The sequence below is a fragment of the Gymnoscopelus braueri genome (assembly GCF_963280865.1).
Source record: "Gymnoscopelus braueri genome assembly, chromosome: 13".
NCBI lineage: Eukaryota > Metazoa > Chordata > Actinopteri > Myctophiformes > Myctophidae > Gymnoscopelus > Gymnoscopelus braueri.
This window is the reverse complement of record NC_137615.1, coordinates 11,663,641-11,686,609: the sequence shown is the minus strand read 5'-3', so window position 1 is coordinate 11,686,609 and position 22,969 is coordinate 11,663,641. Positions and strand designations below refer to the sequence as shown.

The following is a 22,969-nucleotide window of genomic DNA, read 5'->3' as shown; positions in this document are numbered from 1 at the left end:
ATGTATCATAACTTATTCTGTTCCTTCATTTCAGACCAGTCTCTACAGTCCAGCCTGCAGGTGAAGATGAGTCCTCCAGCACCAGCCTGGACCGTTTCTATTAAACAGGAACCTGAAGACTACAAGGACCTCAGTAAGTTTCATGCTGTTTCATTCTTTCATTCTTACATGATTCCTTGCTTTCTGCCCCCCTTACCCTGCCTCTTTGTGGTCGGCAGCCACCAAGATCATAAGATCTCTGTTTAAAACCCAAACAGAATTGAGACACTGTCATTTTTGTTGTTGTTTTTTTTAGTTTTTACCCAAGGTGAGGTGATATGCATTTATCACTAGTAAGGGTATGCGTGTGGCTCCATCTGGGACAGACGTGACACATAGTGTTTGTTTTTTTCCCCCTGTGTTCCAGGTGAAGCCATGGACAGAGAACTGCACCTGCAACAGATCCTCCAAATATTTAAAGAGGAAAGTGATGAGGAGGATTTCCTGGGATTCCCTGCCTCAGGTATGGACGAGGATAGTAGTATTCAAAATAGAACGGAAAGATGGAAAAAAAGAGCCTTCCTTATTTTAGGGTTGATATTTATTTTTAAACCTCCTTAAACACAAGCATCCGTATTCTTGGGGAAACGGCTGAAGGCTGCTTATCCATGCCCTGTTGTTCTAGCGTCTGGAACAGTCAAGAGAGCAGTGCCTGAGGAAATGAGAGCGAAGCCAAGCACTTATTGCAGATAGATAAGCGGGTGCATTTAGTTATTTAAAAAACAATAAAAGGACCTTAAAATCAATTCTAAAACTAACAGCCAATAGAGGGACTTTAAAAATGGGGGCAATGTGTGCTCTCCGTCCGGGTCTTCATCATCACGCGTGCTACTGCGATCATGACAAGTTGTAACCGACAGGAGAGCAATAAAATTGTAGTTGATGTTACAACAGTAGTAGTTGTTACAACATGCTAGTGATAAAAGCATCCATCAGATTTCCTGTGTCCGTCTGAGAGAGAAAAGAGCGAACTCTGACGATTGTTTATAGAATTTTTAAATTATAGTTCAACCGTGGACTTCAACCGTGGCAAAGAAATAGCCGTTGTAAGCTCGACAAATGGAGGATAGAGGACAAAATGTCTCACTGTCCAGGCGCCACACACCTGCCAAACTCTCGCGACCCCATTCATAAGATTTATGCATGCAAGGTAAGGGGCTGGGTATCTGAGACGCAGCCAACCAGAGCCTCATTACTGGCAGACAGAGACTGAGTGTGTGCGGAGTACTGGTGGGACTGGGGAGTTTAAGTGAGCTGTCAGTGGATGAAACGTCCATTAATTTGGCTGATCGCCACAAAATTGCACCCTCGCTTTTTGTATAAAAATATTTGGGTTAAAAATATTTGGGTTAAATTTGGTCTTACCCGCCCGGGCAGTCCTTATTGGCAGATCCATCAGCTGACAGAAAATGTTAGGCATGTAATACAATGAATCAATAGAGTACCAAAGTCCTGACGTCACTCGTTCATCCCCTGGGTCACGGAAGTATTTTCTCTTTAGAAAATAACATTGGTCATCTTAGAATCGTCTCATAAGAATTGTAGTCCAAAAATAAACAAACTGTCCCGGCGATATTGTCAGGGAGGTGGCTCTGTATCGTTTACGATAGTCACTCATATTTGATAGTCTGTTTCTGGCAAAAGGTTTATTACTTCGGCGACGGTAACATAAGCGTTTTCTCGCCTACAGTTGATGCTTCATATCCGTTTGAGTAATTTCCTTATTTGTGGAACACAGTTCTTACATGCTGCACTATTAAACACATCTATGGGAATTCAGACTGGGGGGGAAAAAAGTAGGATGTGTAAATTATGTCAGACCTCGATGCAAGGAGAAAAGAGCTTAATTTGTTACAAATGACAATATAACTATATGCTATTTTATGTACATTATGTATGAATGATCTGTTGTCTGCTGTTTCTATCTCAGATACCTGTTCTACCCTGCCCCCAGTGAAACCAAAACATCTCCGTTTTGACCAGTGCGGGAAAAGCTTCACCACAAAGTATCTCCTAGAAACACACCAGAGAATTCACACTAGAAAAAAACCTTACTGCTGTGGCCAGTGTGGAAAAAGCTTCACCACAAAGTTTCATCTTAAAGCACACCAGAGAGTTCACACTGGAGAAAAACCTTACTGCTGTGACCATTGTGGGAAATGCTTCAAACAAGTGTCTCACCTTAAGACACACCAGAAAACCCATTCTGAAGGGAAGCCTAACTGCTGTGGCCAGTGCAGGAAAAGCTTTACCACAAAGTCTCTCTTAGAAACACACCAGAGAATTCACATTAAAGAAAAACCTCACTGTTGTGGCCAGTGTGGGAAAAGCTTCAAACAAGTGTCTCATCTTAAGTCACACCAGAAAATACATTCTGAAGAGAAGCCTTTCTGCTGTGAAGAATGTGGGAAGAGTTTTCGTCATAAACCAAGTTTAAAGGGTCATCAGCGCATCCATACTGGCGAGAAACCTTTCTACTGTGACCAATGTGGGAAAAGTTATCGCACTTCAGGTGATTTAAAGTGTCATCAACGCCTCCATAGTGGAGAGAAGCCTTTCTCCTGTGGCGAATGTGGGAAGAGTTTTCGTCATCAACCAAGTTTAAAGATTCATCAGCGCCTCCATACGGGAGAGAAACCGTTTTTCTGTGACCAATGTGGTAAGAGTTTTCGTCAACGACCAAATTTAAAGACTCATCAGCGCATCCATACTGGAGAGAAGTCATACCACTGTGGGCAGTGTGGAAACAGTTTTGCTCACAAAGAAACATTAAAGAATCATCTGCTCCTCCACGCTGGAGAGAAGCCTTACTGCTGTGATCAGTGTGGGAAGAGTTTTCGTTCTTCAAGTAAATTACATTTTCATAAGCGCATCCATACTGGAGAGAAGCCTTATTGCTGTGGCCAGTGTGGAAAACGCTTCATCCAAAGTAGTAAACTTAAGGAGCACCAGAAAGTACACACTTCAGCAAAGCCTTACTTTTGTCAAGAATGTGGGAAGAGTTTTCGTCATTTAGGTGGATTGAAGTATCATAAGCACATCCATACTGGAGAGAAACCTTACTCCTGTGAACAATGTGGGAAGAGTTATCGTAATTCAAGTAATTTAAAGACTCATCAGCGCCTCCATACTGGAGAGAAGAAGTACTACTGTGATCAGTGTAAGAAAAGCTTTAGACACTTGAGTAGTCTTAAGTTACACCATAAATTAAAGCATACTCTCACAGAAGAGTATGCTCTAGAGAAGCCTTACTGGTGTGACCAGTGTGGTAAAAGCTTCAAAACAACTTCTAGTCTCAAAATACACAAGAGAATTCACACTGGACAGAAGCCTTACTGCTGTGAACAATGTGGGAAGAGTTTTACTCAGTCAGGACATTTAAAACATAAGTGCATCCATATTGAAGAGCTTCATTAGGCGATCCAAGCCAAGTGGTTAGGGAGCATCCCACAGCAGGGCTTTGCAGTGACCACTGGAGGGTCAGGTGCTCAAATATCTCCAAAAGGGCACATCGAACAATTTTTTAAAACACTATACACCAGGATCTGAGGTAGTTCCTGGCAGTGCTATTCTAGTGGGATAGTGGAGAAAAGAAAAAAAAACACTACTGGTGAAAAGTGAAAATGAAACTGACAGATAGAGGCCAGCTCTCTTTTTTTCATAATTTTATGTTAATATAATAGCAAAGTTATTGTTTGTCAAAATGTTCTTGACAAGGGCCACAGGTGTTGGGCAAGCCCCCCAAAAAATAAACTTTAAGCATTAGGCTCAAAGGGGCAGGTGCTCAAGCCACCAAAGATGCGCAAAATCTCTGCGTATGTGCGTGCAGCTTCATTCAGAATAGCTTATTAGTTTTACTCCTTTGTTTTATATCAATTTAGTTGTCGTTGTAAATAAATCCACCCCACACATTTCTGTGTTGCCAATGCTGTTGATTTACCTTACTGCCTCACTTGACACTGGGCAGTCCCCACCAGTCTCTGGCCTCTCCCAGAGTTAGTGTCAAAGTGTGATGATATAAATGCACCATTTACCATTTATTAAATGCATGATGAGTTTAGGATGAACTTGGAAAAACAACTCACCTAGAATGTACCAGGGTGGAGCTGGCCGTTCCAACAAGCTACAGAAATGATAGCCCTACCGACCATGATAGAATTTTCATTCTTACTTTTGCTTGAGATATTCCGTTGATAAAGGCATTGAGACTATTTATACGTTTTCACGGCCATCTGGAACGTTTCTATATATTTCACTCAACTCACACCTGGAATATTTGAATAGCTGACCTGTTTTCCTTGTTCTGTCTTTCTATAATCTTCCCTTTACTGAAAACTAAAATGATGGGAGCTTGTATGAAAAATAATTTCACTCACTTTTTAAAAACCTGTAAACCTGTCAAATGACAATAAAACTACTTAAGATCTGTGCTTGACTTGTTTTTAGAGGCTTATGTTAAAGCTTGAAGCTAACTCCACTACTATACACAAATATTGAACTTTTGACTGCACTACATTTCTAGGAAGGGACACACAGGACCCAATATGGCATATTTATGAATAAATCACTTACGCCCTTTTTTTTAAAATGTGAAAATAATTGATCTTCAACCTCACCATGTTCCATCGCAACATGTTTTGATCTTGTAAATCAGCTATTTTCACCTTTTCCCCAGATTTATTTTATTTATTTCATTATTGTAATGCATTGATATTAAAAATAAAATATTTTGTAATGTGTACTTTTGAATGCATTGTTTTTAAACGCTTGCACTTTTTAATACTTAAGTATTTGGAAAAGGAAGTAGTCCAGTACTTTCACTTTTAAGTTGAGTAAGTAATAGTTAAAAGGGAGTATGTATACTTTGACTCAACTACTGGGGTTGAGTACTTTGTCTACCACTGCATGCAGGTACAGTTTGGTACAGTGGGGATCTGAAACGTCTTTCGGTCTCCTATACATTGCAAACTTGACACATTGAATCACTCCACAGAAATGCACAAAATTATTCATGATTATTATTATAATTATTCATGCCTCCGTCCTACTCCTCCCGTTCAACATTTCCCGCTGACAGGCTCCGACCCCAGCCCATAGGAGTATGGTGAGCAACGCCCTCCCCTGCTTCAGGCTGACAGTGCAGTGGCATTAGTCAGACAGTCTATTGTTCCAAAGTACCATTGTACTAAGCCATTATAACCAAGCCTAACCCTAACATTAACCTCACAAAAACTATGCCTAAACCTAACCTCACTATGGATAACATACTCTTTACTCAACATGATACTGTCTGTTTCTAACAAAGCACAAACCAGCAGTTTTATCAGAATGCCTGCCTTCTGCAAAAGCTGGAAACAGTTTTGCACAAATCTGCGCACGCAATAAACTACGCGCGCGTGTGTGTGTGTGTGTGTGTGTGTGTGTGTGTGTGTGTGTGTGTGTGTGTGTGTGTGTGTGTGTGTGTGTGTGTGTGTGTGTGTGTGCGCGTGCGTGCATCTGGTGGGTACAAGGTGATACTCACAGGTGGGAATCCAGCAGCAGATTGTGTCCTCGCTGCTGCACTAGCGACTCCTACTGGTTGGCCGTAACTTTACGGCCAACGGTTTATCAGAGAGGTGGCCTGGGGGAGTGGTGAAACTCCTCACTGTCAGGTGCAAAGATGCAGCTGGTGACTCCATGTGTATCAGAGAAGATGTGACTGTCTGCACCAGTGGTTCTCAAAGTGGGGTTTGGGGACCTCCAGGGGTCCTTTGAGGGGTTCCAGGAAAATGTGTTAATATAGCATCATAATCAGTTTAACACCCATTTCCTACTTTGTCTATTCAGATATAGCCGATCTGCAAGTTCAATGTGAACTTGCTGATCTGCTATTTTTTGTCATTGTGAAAATGTGTTTATTGTGTACTTCATCGTTATGTATTTTAACACTTAGACGGTGTACTTGATGACGTGACGGTGATGTTGACCAAAGTTTGGGACGATACAAATATTTTATATCGATCTCCATCCACTCCCATCATTGTCAAGTAGTCAGCAGCCAGTGTCATGGACAGCTTTCACTATGAGCTAAGAGTGGTTAGGCCACTTAAGGCCACATGAGTTCACTGGTGCAGGTGCTGAAGACCACAGGACAGTAATATGTAGTATTGATAATTTGTCGTGTTAACAAGTATTTAAATTAATTTCTCAAAGTGTATGCCACGATTAAAAGACTATTCCAAGCATTATTCTGTGTTTGCTGTAATGTATTTTGAAGCAGTTCAGTTCTGGTTGTTACAATTTCAAAGAAAAGGCCAAGTAAGAAGAGAACGAGAAGAGACTTTTCCCTCTGCTTGCTGACGAAGGCGGTCGCTCCCCTCCCCCCTCATGGACACCTGTTGTTATGACTTTTGGGACATTAATAAAGTTTTAAAGTTTTAAACCTTGAACCTTGAAATGTTTATCTCTATACTAAAGGCACAAACAGTTGTGGTACAGCGGGGTACTGAGAAATCTTATTTCCCTATAACCTGACACATTGAATCACTCCACATAAATGCACAAAAGTATTGTTAAAGCGGCCCTATGTAACTTTTATTAATGATTAAAATGTAATTATGTCCAATCTGTATAGTAGAGTATGTTAATACAATATAACTTATACAATGGGTGGTTGTATTTTGTCTCCCTGCTCTTCTATTGAGACATTTCGATCGTGTCAAAGGTCATGTCTCACCTATACGCAGGATCTGACACGAATTTGACCTGATGGTCAAGTTTCCATTTCTCCCCTGAGCGAGCAGGCAGGCTCTGTTAGCTCAAAAATGTCAGCACTTGCGCAGGAAGCCGGATTCAAATCCGGGGTAGAAGAGGAAAGTTATATAATGCTGCTTTATGTTAATAATAAAACATCAGCTGAGTCTGTTTTTTCATCTGGTCAAAAGATCAATATACAAATAAATCACTACATTACTCTATGTACAACATCAACACCATGACAGTGAAGATGATGATGGTTAAGCTTAGCCCATACTATTCAAGTAACTTTCACAATATAGTTCAGAGCTACATGAAGACTTATGTGTTTGTGTATTGTCATGTGTTTCATCAGGCCTTCCCAGCACATAATAGAGGTTGACCACGCTGGGAGATGAGGTTGGAGGAGTCCATCTGCGTGATGGAGGCACTTAGGGAGAGTGGGGTAATGTGAGACACTTTTTACATTTTCTCCCCTCTAGGTGAGCTAAAATGATATATCAGTAAAATGTACACATTTCCCATACATTTGGGATGTTTCCTAACAATGGAAATTATCAGAATGTATTCAAGACAAAAGGCAGTGAAAATATGATTGTTTTAAAAAACGTTTTCTGGTGTCTCACTTTACCCCAGGTCTGGGGTAAACCGAGACAAACCAGAAAAATCTATGGGGTAAAGTGAGACACCAGACCACTTTTTTTAAAACAATCATATTTTCACTGCCTTTGGCTTGAATACATTCTGATAATTTCCATTGTTAGGAAACATCTCAAATGTATGGGAAATGTGTAAATTTTACTGATATATCATTTTAGCTCACCTAGAGGGGAGAAAATGTAAAAAGTGTCTCACATTACCCCACTCAATGTAAAAAGTGTCTCACATTACCCCACTCTCCCCTATGTTCTTGGCATAACAAGTAAAACATATGCAATGTAATATTAGATTAAAATATGTTTAAGTACTAAACTTAGACACTTAGGGTAAAGTGAGACAGTGTCCGACTTTACCCCAAGCCATTTGTCTCACTTTACCCCACAGCCACATTTTGGTGAAAAGGACCACTTTTAGCAATTCTGGCTAATCTACAATTAGCATTAATCACATGGATGTATAGGTTTGTAGTTCATCAACATGCATGACAGAAGTCTTTCTACCTGAATCAATTTTTTTTGACACAACAGCTGATTATGTTGACAGCCCAAAAAATTACTTTTACATGCAAAAAACATATTTTTGTGAAAAAACATGCTTACCACAACACAATGAGGTCCTCTCCTCCATGGTAAGTGGGAAATGGGAGGGGCTTCAAAATCTAATGGTCATATGACCACACAGGTGTTGTGGTCAGGTGATAAGGGGGGTGTCTCACTTTACCCTGTGTCTCACATTACCCCACTCTCCCCTACTCTTTAATTCCATTTCTTATTTGTAAAGTTAGATTCTTCAAAAAGTGAAGTCATTCATATCATAGGCATATAGGCCTATACCAGGGGTCTTCAGGTCTGTGTATAGCCTACATTTAAGTATTTTCTTTGTTTGTTTACACATTTTCTATTAATAGCCTATGTTGTATAGTGATAATGTGTATTTTCAGACATTTAATCACTTGAAACGTCAATACTTTTTTCACCTTTTGTCTGCACTACTCTCCCCCCCCCCCCCCTTTTATATAGGCTATTACTGGTTAGAGCTATAGGCTACTAAAGCCCACAAACTTGGAGAACCACGCAAGCAAGAATAATATAATGGTGGAATATCACGTGAATTAAAACGAGCGCTCCCTCGTTCCCTCCGCGCGTCCCAGCGGTAGGGGGCGGGTTTGTTTTAGCCCCCCACTTCCAGTGTTGCCATGTCCGCTTATTATAAGCGACTTTTGGCTTATTTTTTCTGTATCTTCCAAATATTCCACATTTTATTTCAAGATTTGTTTGAAAATATCATATCTACCAGCTTGTAAAAAGCTTTGTAGATCAGCTATTTTCAAATAGCCAATGTAAAGGTTTGTGCTCTGTTGCTTCTTTTGGGCTTGTTTTCATAGACCCCTGGTTGCTTATTTTTCGCACAGAATCTGGCAACGTCGGCCCCACACTCAAAATGGCAAAGGAGTGATGGACGATAAGCGTGAATCCTTTATGCTTGCTCAAACGTTGAATCGTTTAAAAGGAACATTGTAGGCCTATTGTTGCCTGTTTTTTTCAAGACGCCTTTGTGTTGAAGTGGACTGGTTCCCTCTTGGTTGTGTGCAGCGCAGCAGCGAGGTAAACCTATGGAGCTATTTATGAGGCTTATGTTTCTATGTGAAATGGTAGGCATATGTCTCTGTGCGTATGGGAAAAGTACTCAAATGTTTTACTTTATAAGTAAAAGTATCAATACTGCAATGTAGAAGTACTCTGTTACAACAAGTAAAAGTCCGGTATTCAAAATTGACTCGAGTAAAAATACAAAAGTATTGGTATAAAAAGTACTTAAAGTACCAAGTACTAAAATGCTTGAAAATAGCTGATCTACAAGCTCACAACGCGTTGCATCGCTTGTAGATCGGCTATTTTCAAATAGCCTATGGGTATAAAATATAGGGCTAAAGTGGTTAATGTATGCTTTATAATGTAATAATTTATATCTGCAAAGTAACTAGTAACTACAGTTTTCAAATAATTGCAGTACAGTAAAAGTACAATATTTGCCTCTGCGATGTAGTGGAGTAGAAGTAAAAGTACCTCCAAATTGTACTGAAGTGCAGTACTTGAGTAAATGTACTTAGTTACTTTACACCACTGGCTATATGAATGCGTAGGCCTGTTTATTGTGTAGCCTGCCCTACTGCATCATTATGTGTTTGAACAGTTCGGATGTTGACTGAATTGCGTTTAAACTGAACAAATCCACCCAAACAGACGGACGACGGTGCCGTGTATTTCCTGGAGGGAATGGAAAACATCTTCTGAGGAGCTGAGTTGTAGCATCTTCAACGTGCCGTGCGCCACCATGTTGAACCCAGTGGTCAAGTTATACAGAATAGGTATGTCTAAGTTTAATTAACGTTACAGTTAGGTTTAGTAGATGTTAAAGTGTGTTTGTTAACACTATGCATTAAGCATTAGGCTACAATCTTAGCCTACTTACAATGCATGTATAAATCTGCTTATAACACAACAATAATAATTATAACTAAAAAATACTGATATTAATGATTTATAACAATAAACATAACACATTCTAAAGCATTTCATGACTTAAGTAGGCCTATGAATGATTGTAATCCGCTTATAACACTGTAATTACAGTTAAAAGCACGATGCAATCATAAATATAACTCATACTAATGATTAATTATTTATAACAATCACAACAAATTCTAAAGCATTTCATGACTTTAAATCAAGTATAAATGATTGTAATCTACTTATAACACTGTAATTACAGTTAAAAGCACTCTAAACGTACTCATAATGCAATAATAACACATTAAAAAGCTGTTTATAATGACTTACAAGGTCATCATACACCGCCTGGACATGATGCCAGTATGTCGCAGAGATTTACCCCCCAATCCAACCCTTGATACTGAGTGCCAAGCAGGGAGGCACCGGGTCCCATTTTTAGCATCTTTGGTGTATGACCCAGCAAGGGGATCGAATCCCGACCTCCCAATCTCAGGGCGGACTAACCACAAGGCCACTGAGCTGGTTACAGTAGTGTAGGTCTGCTACAGTCACAACAGTCACAATGCGACGTGTTGTGATCTTGTAGATCAGCTAACAGTATTTTCTATAGTGACCTGTATGCCAAAGTATAAATCAGATTGTGATCTGTTATGATGCACAAGTCTTGAATTCTGCTACATCAGCCTGCAATATAACTGGTTAGCTGCAGCACAAATGTGCAGCCTATTTATCTATCCTCCCCTCCTTTCTATTCTATGCTTCCATTATTTTACCTATATCTTTTAACTGCAGTGCTGATGAGCATGCTCAATTAAGAATGTCACCCACCTTATTTGTAATGTGATGTGATAATGAAGATGAAGATTGATTCTGATTCTGATATGCTGTGCCATGAGAGTAACCTAACATTATATTTCTACTGTACCTCCTGAGAATGAAAGGCAAGCAGAAAGTGCTTCATAAAAATAATAATACTCTTGTCCGATATTTTACCCTCCTGTAATCATAAAGGGTGTTTTTTTTTTGTTTTTTTTTACAATGACCATGATATTTTAACCTAATAATGAACAATTGCTTCATAGAAATGCATAGTAGCTAGTACCTATCTATGTTTACTTCTTTATACATGATATGGAATCTGTAGAGATATATTTGTTTGTTTGTTTTTGTTTTTGTCCTTCTCTTTATTATTATTATTATTATTATTATTATTATTATTATTATTATATTTAATAAGGCTGGGCCGGGTAATCTTGAAAAGTGAATCAGAAAACAAGCCTAAATGTTACAACCATGTTAGTCAGAAAATGATGACCAAGGATCATTATAAAGATGATGGACATTCTTTGGTGTTTAATCATGCCCAGGTATCTACAACTCAAGGTTCTACCAACGTTCAATATCGCTTGCTTGGGAATGTATTTTGGGTCACTGCCCTCTCTTTGAAAAAGGTTTTACACCTTCTGTTCCCTCTTTCTTTTTTGACAATTTCAGCTAAAACCCATGTAACATAAGTTATTCTATTCCTTCATTTCAGACCAGTCTCTACAGTCCAGCCTGCAGGTGAATATGAGTCCTCCAGCACTAGCCAGGACTGTTTCTATTAAACAGGAACCTGAAGACTACAAGGACCTCAGTAAGTTTCATGCTATAGCTTTCTTTTATAACTTCCTGTTAGGGATGTCGCCCTGTCGTCTTTAAACTATAGGGTTATTATGGAAAAAGTACCACAATAATAATAATGATGATGTCATGATGATAGGGATGGGCATTTGCAACATTTGTAAGAGTGTACACTTGGACAATGGCGGCTGGTCAGTGTAGGGCGCTAGGGTGCCGCCCAACCTCTCCCAAACCTAGATCTTCATTGAATAAATATTACTTAAAAGAAAGAAAAAAATAATCATTATTATAATCATCTGTGGACCTTCTGTTCCCTCTTGTTTGACAGCCTTCATCTACGACCCATGTAACCTAACTTATTCTGTTCCTTCATTTCAGACCAGTCTCTACAGTCCAGCCTGCAGGTGAAGATGAGTCCTCCAGCACCAGCCTGGACCGTTTCTATTAAACAGGAACCTGAAGACTACAAGGACCTCAGTAAGTTTCATGCTGTTTCATTCTGTCATTCTTACATTATTCCTTGCTTTCTGCCCTCCTTACCCTGCCTCTTTGTGGTCGGCAGCCACCAAGATCATAAGATCTCTGCTTAAAACCCGAAGCCACTAAGATCATAGATCTCTCTTTAAAACCCGAACAAAATTGAGACGCTGTAATTTTTTGTTGTTTTCTTTTTTTAATTTCTCACTAGTAAGGGTCTGTGTTTGGCTCAATCTGGGACACACGTGACACATATCATGCTTTGTTTTTCCTGTGTTCCAGGTGAAGCCATGGACAGAGAACTGCACCTGCAACGGATCCTCCAAATATTTAAAGAGGAAAGTGATGAGGAGGATTTCCTGGGATTCCCTGCCTCAGGTATGGACGAGGATAGTAGTATTCAAAATAGAACGGAAAGATGGAAAAAAGAGCCTTCCTTATTTTAGGGTTGATATTTATTTTTAAAACTCCTTAAACACAAGCATCCGTATGCTTGTGGAAACGGCTGAAGGCTGCTTATCCATGCCCTTTTGTTCTAGCGTCTGGAACAGTCAAGAGACCAGTGCAATGTGTAGAGGAAATGAGAGATCTGCCAAGCACATATTGCAGATAAATAAGCTTGTGCATTTAGTTATTTAAAAAACATTAAACAGCCAATAGAAGGACTTGGGGGCAATGTGTGCTCTCCGTCCGGTCTTTATCATCACGCGTGCTACTGCGATCATGACAAGTTGGAACCGACAGGAGAGCAATAAAATTGTAGTTGATGTTACAACAGTAGTAGTTGTTACAACATGCTAGTGATAAAAGCGTCCATGAGATTTCCTGTGTCCGTCTGAGAGAGAAAAGAGCGAACTCTGACGATTGTTTATAGAATTATAAAATTATAGTTCAACCGTGGACTTGTCTCACGCAAAGAAATTGTCACGGTGCGAGGCAGGAGTTTAGGACCCAAAGTAGAACAGACAGTCAGGAGCAGAGCAGGTCATATGCACATGGATTTATTGAACATAAAGGTGGACTGGACAGAACACCAAGACAACATTTATATTCTAGCAAGGAACATGAGGAACTGAGGGTCTATATATACACACAGGGTAAACTGGACACAGGTGAACACAAGACAAATCAACACAGGGATTGGCTGGGGCACAACAGGACACAGGTGGAGAACATAACTAATCAAAGGGAGGTGAGACAAGACAGGTAGCAAACACTAGGGCAGACAGGAACACTAAGAACATAACTACACAATAAAAGTACAAAGAGAACAGGAGCAATACATAATGATATACAAGGATCCTGACAGTACCCCCCCTCAAAGGATGGATTCCAGACATCCAAAAAAAAATTCAGAACACCTAGCAGGGTGGGTGGACGGGGGTCGGAAAGGAGGGTCACATAACTAAACATTGGACTGGCAGGACAAGTTCGGACAAAAAACACTGTAAAGGCTTTGGGCAGGGCAGGACAAAAAGCTAAACACAGAATTAAAGGATCGAATTAGCTGGACAGAGGGACACAAAACTAACTGATTGGGAGACACACAGACAAACATGCAGGCAAACACACAGTCAGACATGCTGTCAGACAGATAGACAGACAGACTGACAAAAAGGAAGACAAACCGAGGAACTGACAAGTGACCTGACAGATTGGTAGACAGGCAGACAAACAAGTCATTTGACATAAAGACAAGTAGGTAGACAAGTCAGACAGAAGACTAGACGACCGGGGAGTAGACTGACAAACGAAAAGACTGGCAGACAAACTGGCAGACACACAAACAGGCAAACAGACAGACAAACAATCTGGCAGGACAGGGTACCTAGGTGGGCTAGCAGACGGGGCAAAGTGAGAGCTAGCAACCTTAGTAACAGGGGGACTGACAAATGGAGGAAGAGCGGTGCTAGATACCTGGGAAACTGTAGGGCTAAAGACAGGGCTATGAATAGGGATACATACTGGGCTAGCACGGGGGCTACGAACAGATTGTGGATCAGGGAAAGGAGCCGACCTCTCGAGTGCAACCGGTGGCAGTTCTGAATGTTCAGGAGGTGTGTCAGCAAAGAAAGCTGACCGGGCTTCAGGCAGGCTGTCGGCTGACGAGGGCTTAGAGGACACAGGCAGGCTGTCCACAAAGACAGCAGACGAGGGCTCTGGCAGGTCTTCAGCTGATGAGGGTGAAGGTAGCAGCAGCTCTGTTGCGCTAGACGGCAGCTGCGGCGGAGCCTCTGCGGCGCTGAGCTGCGGCGGCGGGACCTCTGCGGCGCTGAGCTGCGGCGGCGGGACCTCTGCGGCGCTGAGCTGCGGCGGCGGGGCCTCTGCGGCGCTGAGCTGCGGCGGCGGGGCCTTTGCGGCGCTGAGCTGCGGCGGCGGGGCCTTTGCGGCGCTGAGCTGCGGCGGCGGGGCCTTTGCGGCGCTGAGCTGCGGCGGCGGGGCCTTTGCGGCGCTGAGCTGCGGCGGCGGGGCCTTTGCGGCGCTGAGCTGCGGCGGCGGGGCCTTTGCGGCGCTGAGCTGCGGCGGCGGGGCCTCTGCGGCGCTGAGCTGCGGCGGCGGGGCCTCTGCGGCGCTGGGCTGCGGCGGCGGGGCCTTTGCGGCGCTGAGCTGCGGCGGCGGGGCCTTTGCGGCGCTGAGCTGCGGCGGCGGGGCCTTTGCGGCGCTGAGCTGCGGCGGCGGGGCCTTTGCGGCGCTGAGCTGCGGCGGCGGGGCCTTTGCGGCGCTGAGCTGCGGCGGCGGGGCCTTTGCGGCGCTGAGCTGCGGCAGCGTCTCGGCGTCGCTGGGCTGCGGCAGCGCCTCGGCGTCGCTGGGCTGCGGCAGCGTCTTGGCGTCGTTGGGCTGCGGCAGTGTCTCGGCGTCGTTGGGCTGCCAGTTACACTGCTTGGACCGTGAGCGATGTCGACCACGGCCACGCCTTCTCCTGGCAGACCCAAGACAGGCAGGTTCAGGAAGCACAGAGTCAGGAGGACAGGCAGGTTCCAGACTTAAGAACCCAAGCCGAATCTCTGGAGCAGGCAACTGGAGACTTGTAGGCCGAGGAGTAGCTGACAGGAGAGCAGGCTGAGATGCAGGAGAAACAGGAGAGACCGGCTCAGGGCCAACAGGCCGAAGATGGTTTCTTGATAGCAAGGATGCTAAAATGGAGGTTAGCTCTCTTGCCATTTCATCCAGCAACCTTGCTAGGTCTGGTCTCTTCTTCATAAAGCAAAAAACTTCCTTCAGAGCCAACCTGAGACCTGTTTCCTGCTGCCTAACACAGGAGGTGTTCTTAATAGCATTAACATAGCTATTAATTGCAAGCAGGTCATCGTCGATTTCCTGGAGTTCTACTGAGTCCATGTTTGGCTAGAATATACTGTCACGGTGCGAGGCAGGAGTTTAGGACCCAAAGTAGAACAGACAGTCAGGAGCAGAGCAGGTCATATGCACATGGATTTATTGAACATAAAGGTGGACTGGACAGAACACCAAGACAACATTTATATTCTAGCAAGGAACATGAGGAACTGAGGGTCTATATATACACACAGGGTAAACTGGACACAGGTGAACACAAGACAAATCAACACAGGGATTGGCTGGGGCACAACAGGACACAGGTGGAGAACATAACTAATCAAAGGGAGGTGAGACAAGACAGGTAGCAAACACTAGGGCAGACAGGAACACTAAGAACATAACTACACAATAAAAGTACAAAGAGAACAGGAGCAATACATAATGATATACAAGGATCCTGACAGAAATAGCCGTTGTAAGCTCGACAACTGGAGGATAGAGGACTAAAATGTCTCACTGTCCAGGCGCCACACACCTGCCAAACTCTCGCGACCCCATTCATAAGATTTATGCATGCAAGGTAAGGGGCTGGGTATCTGAGACGCAGCCAACCAGAGCCTCATTACTGGCAGACAGAGACTGAGTATGTGCGGTGTACTGGTGGTGAGTTTAAGTGAGCTGTCAGTGGATGAAACGTCCATTAATTTGGCTGATCGCCACAAAATTGCGCCCTCACTTTTTATATAAAAATATTTGGGTTAAATATATTTGGGTTAAATTTGGTCTTACCCCCCCGGCCAGTCCTTATTGTCAGATCCATCAGCTGACAGAAAAAGCTTAGGCATGTAATACAATGAATCAATAGAGTACCGAAGTCCTGACGTCACTCGTTCATCCCCTGGGTCACGGAAGTATTTTCTCTTTAGAAAATAACATTGGTCATCTTAGAATCGTCTCATATAAGAATTGTAGTCCAAAAATAAACAAACTGTCCCGGCGATATTGTCAGGGAGGTGGCTCTGTATCGTTTACGATAGTCACTCATATTTGATAGTCTGTTTCTGGCAAAAGGTTTATTAATTAGAAGACGGTAACATAAGCGATTTCTCGCCTACAGTTGATGCTTCATATCCGTTTGAGTAATTTCCTTATTTGTGGAACACAGTTCTTATATGCTGCAATATTAAACACATCTATGGGAATTCAGACTGGGGGGAAAAAAGGTAGGATGTGTAAATTATGTCAGACCTCGATGCATGGAGAAAAGAGCTTAATTTGTTACAAATGACAATATAACTATATGCTATTTTATGTACATTATGTATGAATAATCTGTTGTTTTCTATCTCAGATACCTGTTCTACCCTGCCCCCAGTGAAACCAAAACATCTCCGTTTTGACCGTTATGGGAAAAGCTTCACCACAAAGTCTCTCCTAGAAACAAACCAAAGAGTCCACACTACAGAAAAACCCTACTGTTGTGGCCAGTGCGGGAAAGTCTTCACCCAAAAGTCTTACATTAAGATACATCAGAGACTACACACAGGAGAAAAGCCTTACTGCTGTGACCATTGTGGGAAATGCTTCAAACAAGTGTCTCACCTTAAGACACACCAGAAAACACATTCTGAAGAGAAGCCTAACTGCTGTGGCCAGTGCAGGAAAAGCTTTACCACAAAGTCTCTCTTAAAAACACACCAGAGAATTCACACAAAAGAAAAACCTCACTGTTGTGGCCAGTGTGGGAAAAGCTTTAAACAAGTGTCTCAACTTAGGTCACACCAGAAAATACATTCTGAAGAGAAGCCTTTCTGCTGTGAAGAATGTGGGAAGAGTTTTCGTCATAAACCAAGTTTAAAGGGTCATCAGCGCATCCATACTGGAGAGAAACCTTTCTACTGTGACCAATGTGGGAAAAGTTATCGCTCTTCAGGTGATTTAAAGTGTCATCAACGCCTCCATAGTGGAGAGAAGCCTTTCTCCTGTGGCGAATGTGGGAAGAGTTTTCGTCATCAACCAAGTTTAAAGATTCATCAGCGCCTCCATACTGGAGAGAAACCGTTTTTCTGTGACCAATGTGGTATGAGTTTTCGTCAACCATCACATTTAAAGACTCATCAGCGCATCCATACTGGCGAGAAGTCATACCACTGTGGCCAGTGTGGAAACAGTTTTGCCCACAAAGAAACATTCAAAAATCATCTGCTCCTCCACGCTGGAGAGAAGCCTTACTGCTGTGATCATTGTGGGAAGAGTTTTCGTTCTTCAAGTAAATTACATTTTCATAAGCGCATCCATACTGGAGAGAAGCCTTATTGCTGTAGCCAGTGTGGAAAACGCTTCATCCAAAGTAGTAAACTTAAGGAGCACCAGAAAATACACACTTCAGCGAAGCCTTACTTTTGTGAAGAATGTGGGAAGAGTTTTCGTCATTCAGGTGCATTTAAGTATCATAAGCGCATCCATACTGGAGAGAAGCCTTACTCCTGTGAACAATGTGGGAAGAGTTATCGTAATTCAAGTCAATTAAAACGTCATCAGCTCGTCCATACTGGAGAGAAACCTTTCTACTGTGACCAATGTGGGAAAAGTTATCGCACTTCAGGTGATTTAAAGTGTCATCAACGCAGCCATAGTGGAGAGAAGCCTTTCTCCTGTGGCGAATGTGGGAAGAGCTTTCGTCATCAATCAAGTTTAAGGATTCATCAGCGCCTCCATACTGGAGAGAAGTCTTACTACTGTGATCAGTGTAAGAAAAGCTTTAGACACTTGAGTAGTCTTAAGGTACACAATAAATTAAAGCATACTCTCACAGAAGAGTATGCTCTAGAGAAGCCTTACTGGTGTGACCAGTGTGGGAAAAGCTTTAAAACAACTCCTAGTCTCAAAATACACAAGAGAATTCACACTGGAGAGAAGCCTTACAGCTGTGAACAATGTGGGAAGAGTTTTACTCAGTCAGCACATTTAAAACGTCATAAGTACATCCATATTGAAGAGCTTCATTAGGCGATCCAAGCCAAGTGGTTAGGAAGCATCCCACAGCAGGGCTGTGCAGTGACCACTGGAGGGTCAGGTGCTCAAATATCTCCAAAAGGGCACATCAAACAATATTTTAAAACATTATACACCAGGATCTGAGGTAGTTCCTGGCAATGCTATTCTAGTGGGATAGTGAAAAAAAAACTGACAGATAGAGGCCAGCTCTCTTTTTTTCATAATTTTAAATGTTAATATAATAGCAAAGTTATTATTTGTCAAAATGTTCTTGACAAGGGCCCAAAAAATAAACTTTAAGCATTAGGCTCAAAGGGGCAGGTGCTCAAGCCACCAAAGATGCGCAAAATCTCTGCGTATGTGCGTGCAGCTTCATTCAGAATAGCTTATTAGTTTTACTCCTTTGTTTTATATCAATTTAGTTGTCGTTGTAAATAAATCCACCCCACACATTTCTGTGTTGCCAATGCTGTTGATTTACCCTACTGCCTCACTTGACACTGGGCAGTCCCCACCAGTCTCTGGCCTCTCCCAGAGTTAGTGTCAAAGTGTGATGATATAAATGCACCATTTACCATTTATTAAATGCATGATGAGTTTAGGATGAACTTGGAAAAACAACTCACCTAAAATGTACCAGGGTGGAGCTGGCCGTTCCAACAAGCTCCAGAAATGATAGCCCTACCAACCATGATAGAATTTTCATTCTTACTTTTGCTTGAGATATTCCGTTGATAAAGGCATTGAGACTATTTATACGTTTTCACGGCCATCTGGAACGTTTTCACTCAACTCACATCTGGAATATTTGAATAGCTGACCTGTTTCCCTTGTTCTGTCTTTCTATAATCTTCCCTTTACTGAAAACTAAAATGATGCGAGCTTGTATGAAAAAAAAACCACTCACTTTTTAAAAACCTGTAAAATGACAATAAAACTACTTAAGATCTGTGCTTGACATGTTTTTAGAGGCTTATGTTAAAGCTTGAAGCTAACTCCACTACTATACACAAATATTGAACTTTTGACTGCACTACATTTCTAGGAAGGGACACACAGGACCCAATATGGCAAGAATACATTATGAATAAATCACTTACGCCCTTTTTTTAAAATGTGAAAACAATTGATCTTCAACCTCACCACGTTCCATCGCAACATGTTTTGATCTTGTAAATCAGCTATTTTCACCTTTTCCCCAGATTTATTTGATTTATTTCATTATTGTAATGCATTGATATTAAAAAATAAAATATTTTGTAATGTGTACTTTTGAATACATTGTTTGTAAACGCTTGCAATTTTTAATACTTGAGTATTTGGAAATGGAAGTAGTCCAGTACTTTTTAAGTTGAGTAAGTAATAGTTAAAAAGGAGTATGTATACTTTGACTCAACTACTGGGGTTGAGTACTTTGTCTACCACTGCATGCAGGTACAGTTTGGTACAGTGGGGATCTGAAACGTCTTTCAGTCTCCTATGCATTGCAAACTTGACACATTGAATCACTCCACAGAAATGCAAACAATTATTCATGATTATATTATAATTATTCATGCCTCCGTCCTACTCCTCCCGTTCAACATTTCCCGCTGACAGGCTCCGACCCCAGCCCATAGAAGTATGGTGAGCAACACCCTTCCCTTCAGGCTGACAGTGCCGTGGCATTAGTCAGACAGTCTATTGTTCCAAAGTACCATTGTAACTAAGCCATTATAACTAAGCCAAGTCAGCAGCCAGTGTCATGGACAGCTTTCACTATGACCTAAGAGTGGTTAGGCCACTTAAGGGCATGAGTTCACTGGTGCAGGTGCTGAAGACCACAGGACAGTATGTAGTATTGATAATTTGTAGTGTTAACAAGTATTTAATTTAATTTGTCACGATTAAAAGACTATTCCAAGCATTATTCTGTGTTTGCTGTAATGTATTTTGAAGCAGTTTAGTTCTGGTTGTTACAATTTCAAAGAAAAGGCCAAGTAAAAAGAGAAGAGACTTTTCCCTCTGCTTGCTGACGAAGGCGGTCGCTCCCCCCCCCCCCCCCCCCCATGGACACCTGTTGCTATGACTTTAGGTCGGAATCCCACAGCTTCACAAATCGCTGTGTTATCACTTTGACACCAGCGAACGAGATAACTAGACTGGGTGAAACACCAAGGACAAACTCCAGGCCTCTGCACACACAAACACATGGATCTCATGAATTTAACATAACCAGTACACACACACGCCTTCGCTTCCCTGCAGCGAGCAGGCAGGCTCTGTTAGCTCAAAAATGTCAGCACTTGCGCAGGAAATCGGGTTCAAATCCGGGGTAGAAGAGGAAAGTTATATAATGCTGCTTTATATTAATAATAAAATATCAGCTGAGTCTGGTTTTTCATCTGGTCAAAAGATCAATAAATACAAATAAATCACTACATTACTCTGTGTACAACATCATGACAGTAAGATGATGATGGGTACACTTAGCCCATACTATTCAAGTAACTTTCACAATATAGTTCAGAGCTATTGATTGATTGATGTACTTTATTTAGTAAGACATGAGAATAACAGTACGTGGAAGTACAAATTCACAATACAAGGTCTACTAAACTGGAAGACTCATTAAGCACTGAGCTTGTTTAAGATGAGATCCCCATGCACACAAATCATGATGACATATAAGAGACAGACAGATATACACACTACTATACAGAATGTCATACAATCAGCTTACAGGTTACTGGTATGAAGAGTGAAAAAAAAATACAAGAGAAGAAAATGAAAAGGGGGGGGTAAGGGGGGTAGGTTAAGACTTAGACAGGGGCCATTTTCGAATTGCAGCCTCCTGAAGGTGTATTTAGGGCAGTTTTGAAAGTGAGTAGGGTTTTACACTCCTTTACTCCTTTTGGTAGGGCATTCCACATTTTTGATGAATAGCATGAGAACGAGTTCATTCCCTTAGTTGAGCCAAATCTGGGTTGAACATGATTTGTGGAGCTGCCTCTGGTGTTATGATCATGGACTTCATTAACATTTTGGAAGTATTTTGACAAATACAGGGGGATCCCAATGTTGTGGTGTATCTTGAAGACCAGGCCTATAGCAAGTTGCTGTACTCTGTCCTCAACCCTAAGCCATATCCAATCCTAGCAAAATGAGCAGGGGTTAGATGGGTTTTGTGATTGAGGCCAAGAAGTAGCCTTACAAGTTTGTTTTGGGATGTTTGGAGCCTTGTTTTTAAGGCCATGGAGGTGTTGTGATACCAGTGCATGCATAATCATAATAACCTTGTATGAGGGCCCCTGCAAGACTTTTCAGAGTATTCTTACTGACTAGACGATCAATCCTCCACAAATAGCGTGTTTTTTGGTTGACCTTTTTGATCGCTCTTTCTGCGTTTTTGTTACCGGAGAGGTTTGCCTCCAAGATGGAACCCAGGTAGGTAATTTCCTCCTTTCTTGTGATAACATCATCACCCACTTTGATCGTGAAACTCTCAGCCTTGCTAAGGTTAGGACTGGACCCAAAGAGGATGGATTCAGTTTTACCCAGGTGTAATGAAAGTTTGTTGTCGGAGAGCCAGATGCAGATCTTGTTGAGTTCAGCCTCTGTCCGAGACTAGCAGGGCCGAGTCATCTGCGAACAGGAACAGTTTGCAGTCGCAGGCTGAATACATATCATTCACATATATCAGGAACAGTAAAGGCCCTAGTATACTTCCTTGAGGAACACCACAAGTCACTGGGAGGGGAGGGGACTGGGTGCCGTTTACTTCCACCACTTGCTCCCTCCCTTCCAGGTAGGATCTCATCCAGTTTACAGACGTATCATCAAAACCTATTGCTTTGAGCTTGTTGATCATAATTGGGTTATTAACGGTGTCAAAGGCCTTCTGGAGGTCCAGCATGACCATGCCGAAATATTTGCCCTTGTCGACATCTTGTTTGATAGAGTCGTTCAAATAGAGAAGGCATGTGTCAGTGGAGTGGTTTGTTCTGAAGCTACATGAAGATGTGTTTGTGTATTGTTATGTGTTTCATCAGGCCTTCCCAGCACATAATAAAGGTTGACCACGCTGGGAGATGAGGTTGGAGGAGTCCATCTGCGTGATGGAGGCACTTAGGTCTACCCTTTAATTCCATTTCTTATTTGTAAAGTTATATTCTTCAAAAAGTGAAGAATAATCAGTCATTCATATCATAGGCATATAGGCCTATACCAGGGGTCTTCAGGCCTGTGTAGCCTAAATCTAAGTATTTTCTTTGTTTGTTTACACGTTTTCTATTAATAGCCAATGTTGTATAGTGATAATGTGTATTTTCAGACATTTAATCACTTGAAACGTCAATCATTTTTTCACCTTTTGTCTGCACTACTCCCCCTCCCCCCCTCTACACCAACTTCGGCAATCTACGAGCTTTTATATAGGCTATTGCTGGTTAGAGCTATAGGCTATAGGCTACTAAAGCCCACAAACTTGGAGAAGCACGCAAGCAAGAATAATATAATGCTGGAATATCACGTGAATTAAAACGAGCGCTCCCTCGTTCCCTCCGCACGTCCCAGCGGTAGGGGGCGGGTTTGTTTTAGCCCCCCACTTCCAGTGTTGCCATATCCGCCTATTATAAGTGACTTTTGGCTTGTTTTTTCTGTATCTT

General features: G+C 42.0%; 2 protein-coding genes across 2 annotated transcripts; both read left to right on the top strand.

The window, feature by feature from the left end:
* Positions 1–7,146, top strand: LOC308098595 (uncharacterized protein; the record flags this gene model as incomplete). Its single annotated transcript, XM_080447005.1, has 4 exons — positions 1–133; positions 407–502; positions 1,970–2,191; positions 7,130–7,146. The coding sequence occupies 4 exons, from the start codon at positions 1–3 to the stop codon at positions 7,144–7,146; spliced, it is 468 nt and encodes a 155-aa protein (XP_080303131.1).
* A 1,750-nt stretch (positions 7,147–8,896) lies between these two features.
* On the top strand, positions 8,897–22,371 carry LOC308098594 (uncharacterized protein; the record flags this gene model as incomplete). Its single annotated transcript, XM_080447004.1, has 7 exons — positions 8,897–9,038; positions 9,678–9,802; positions 11,485–11,583; positions 11,949–12,047; positions 12,330–12,425; positions 16,678–17,067; positions 22,355–22,371. The coding sequence occupies exons 2-7, from the start codon at positions 9,769–9,771 to the stop codon at positions 22,369–22,371; spliced, it is 735 nt and encodes a 244-aa protein (XP_080303130.1). The 5' UTR covers positions 8,897–9,038; positions 9,678–9,768.
* Between the last annotated feature and the right edge of the window lie 598 nt (positions 22,372–22,969).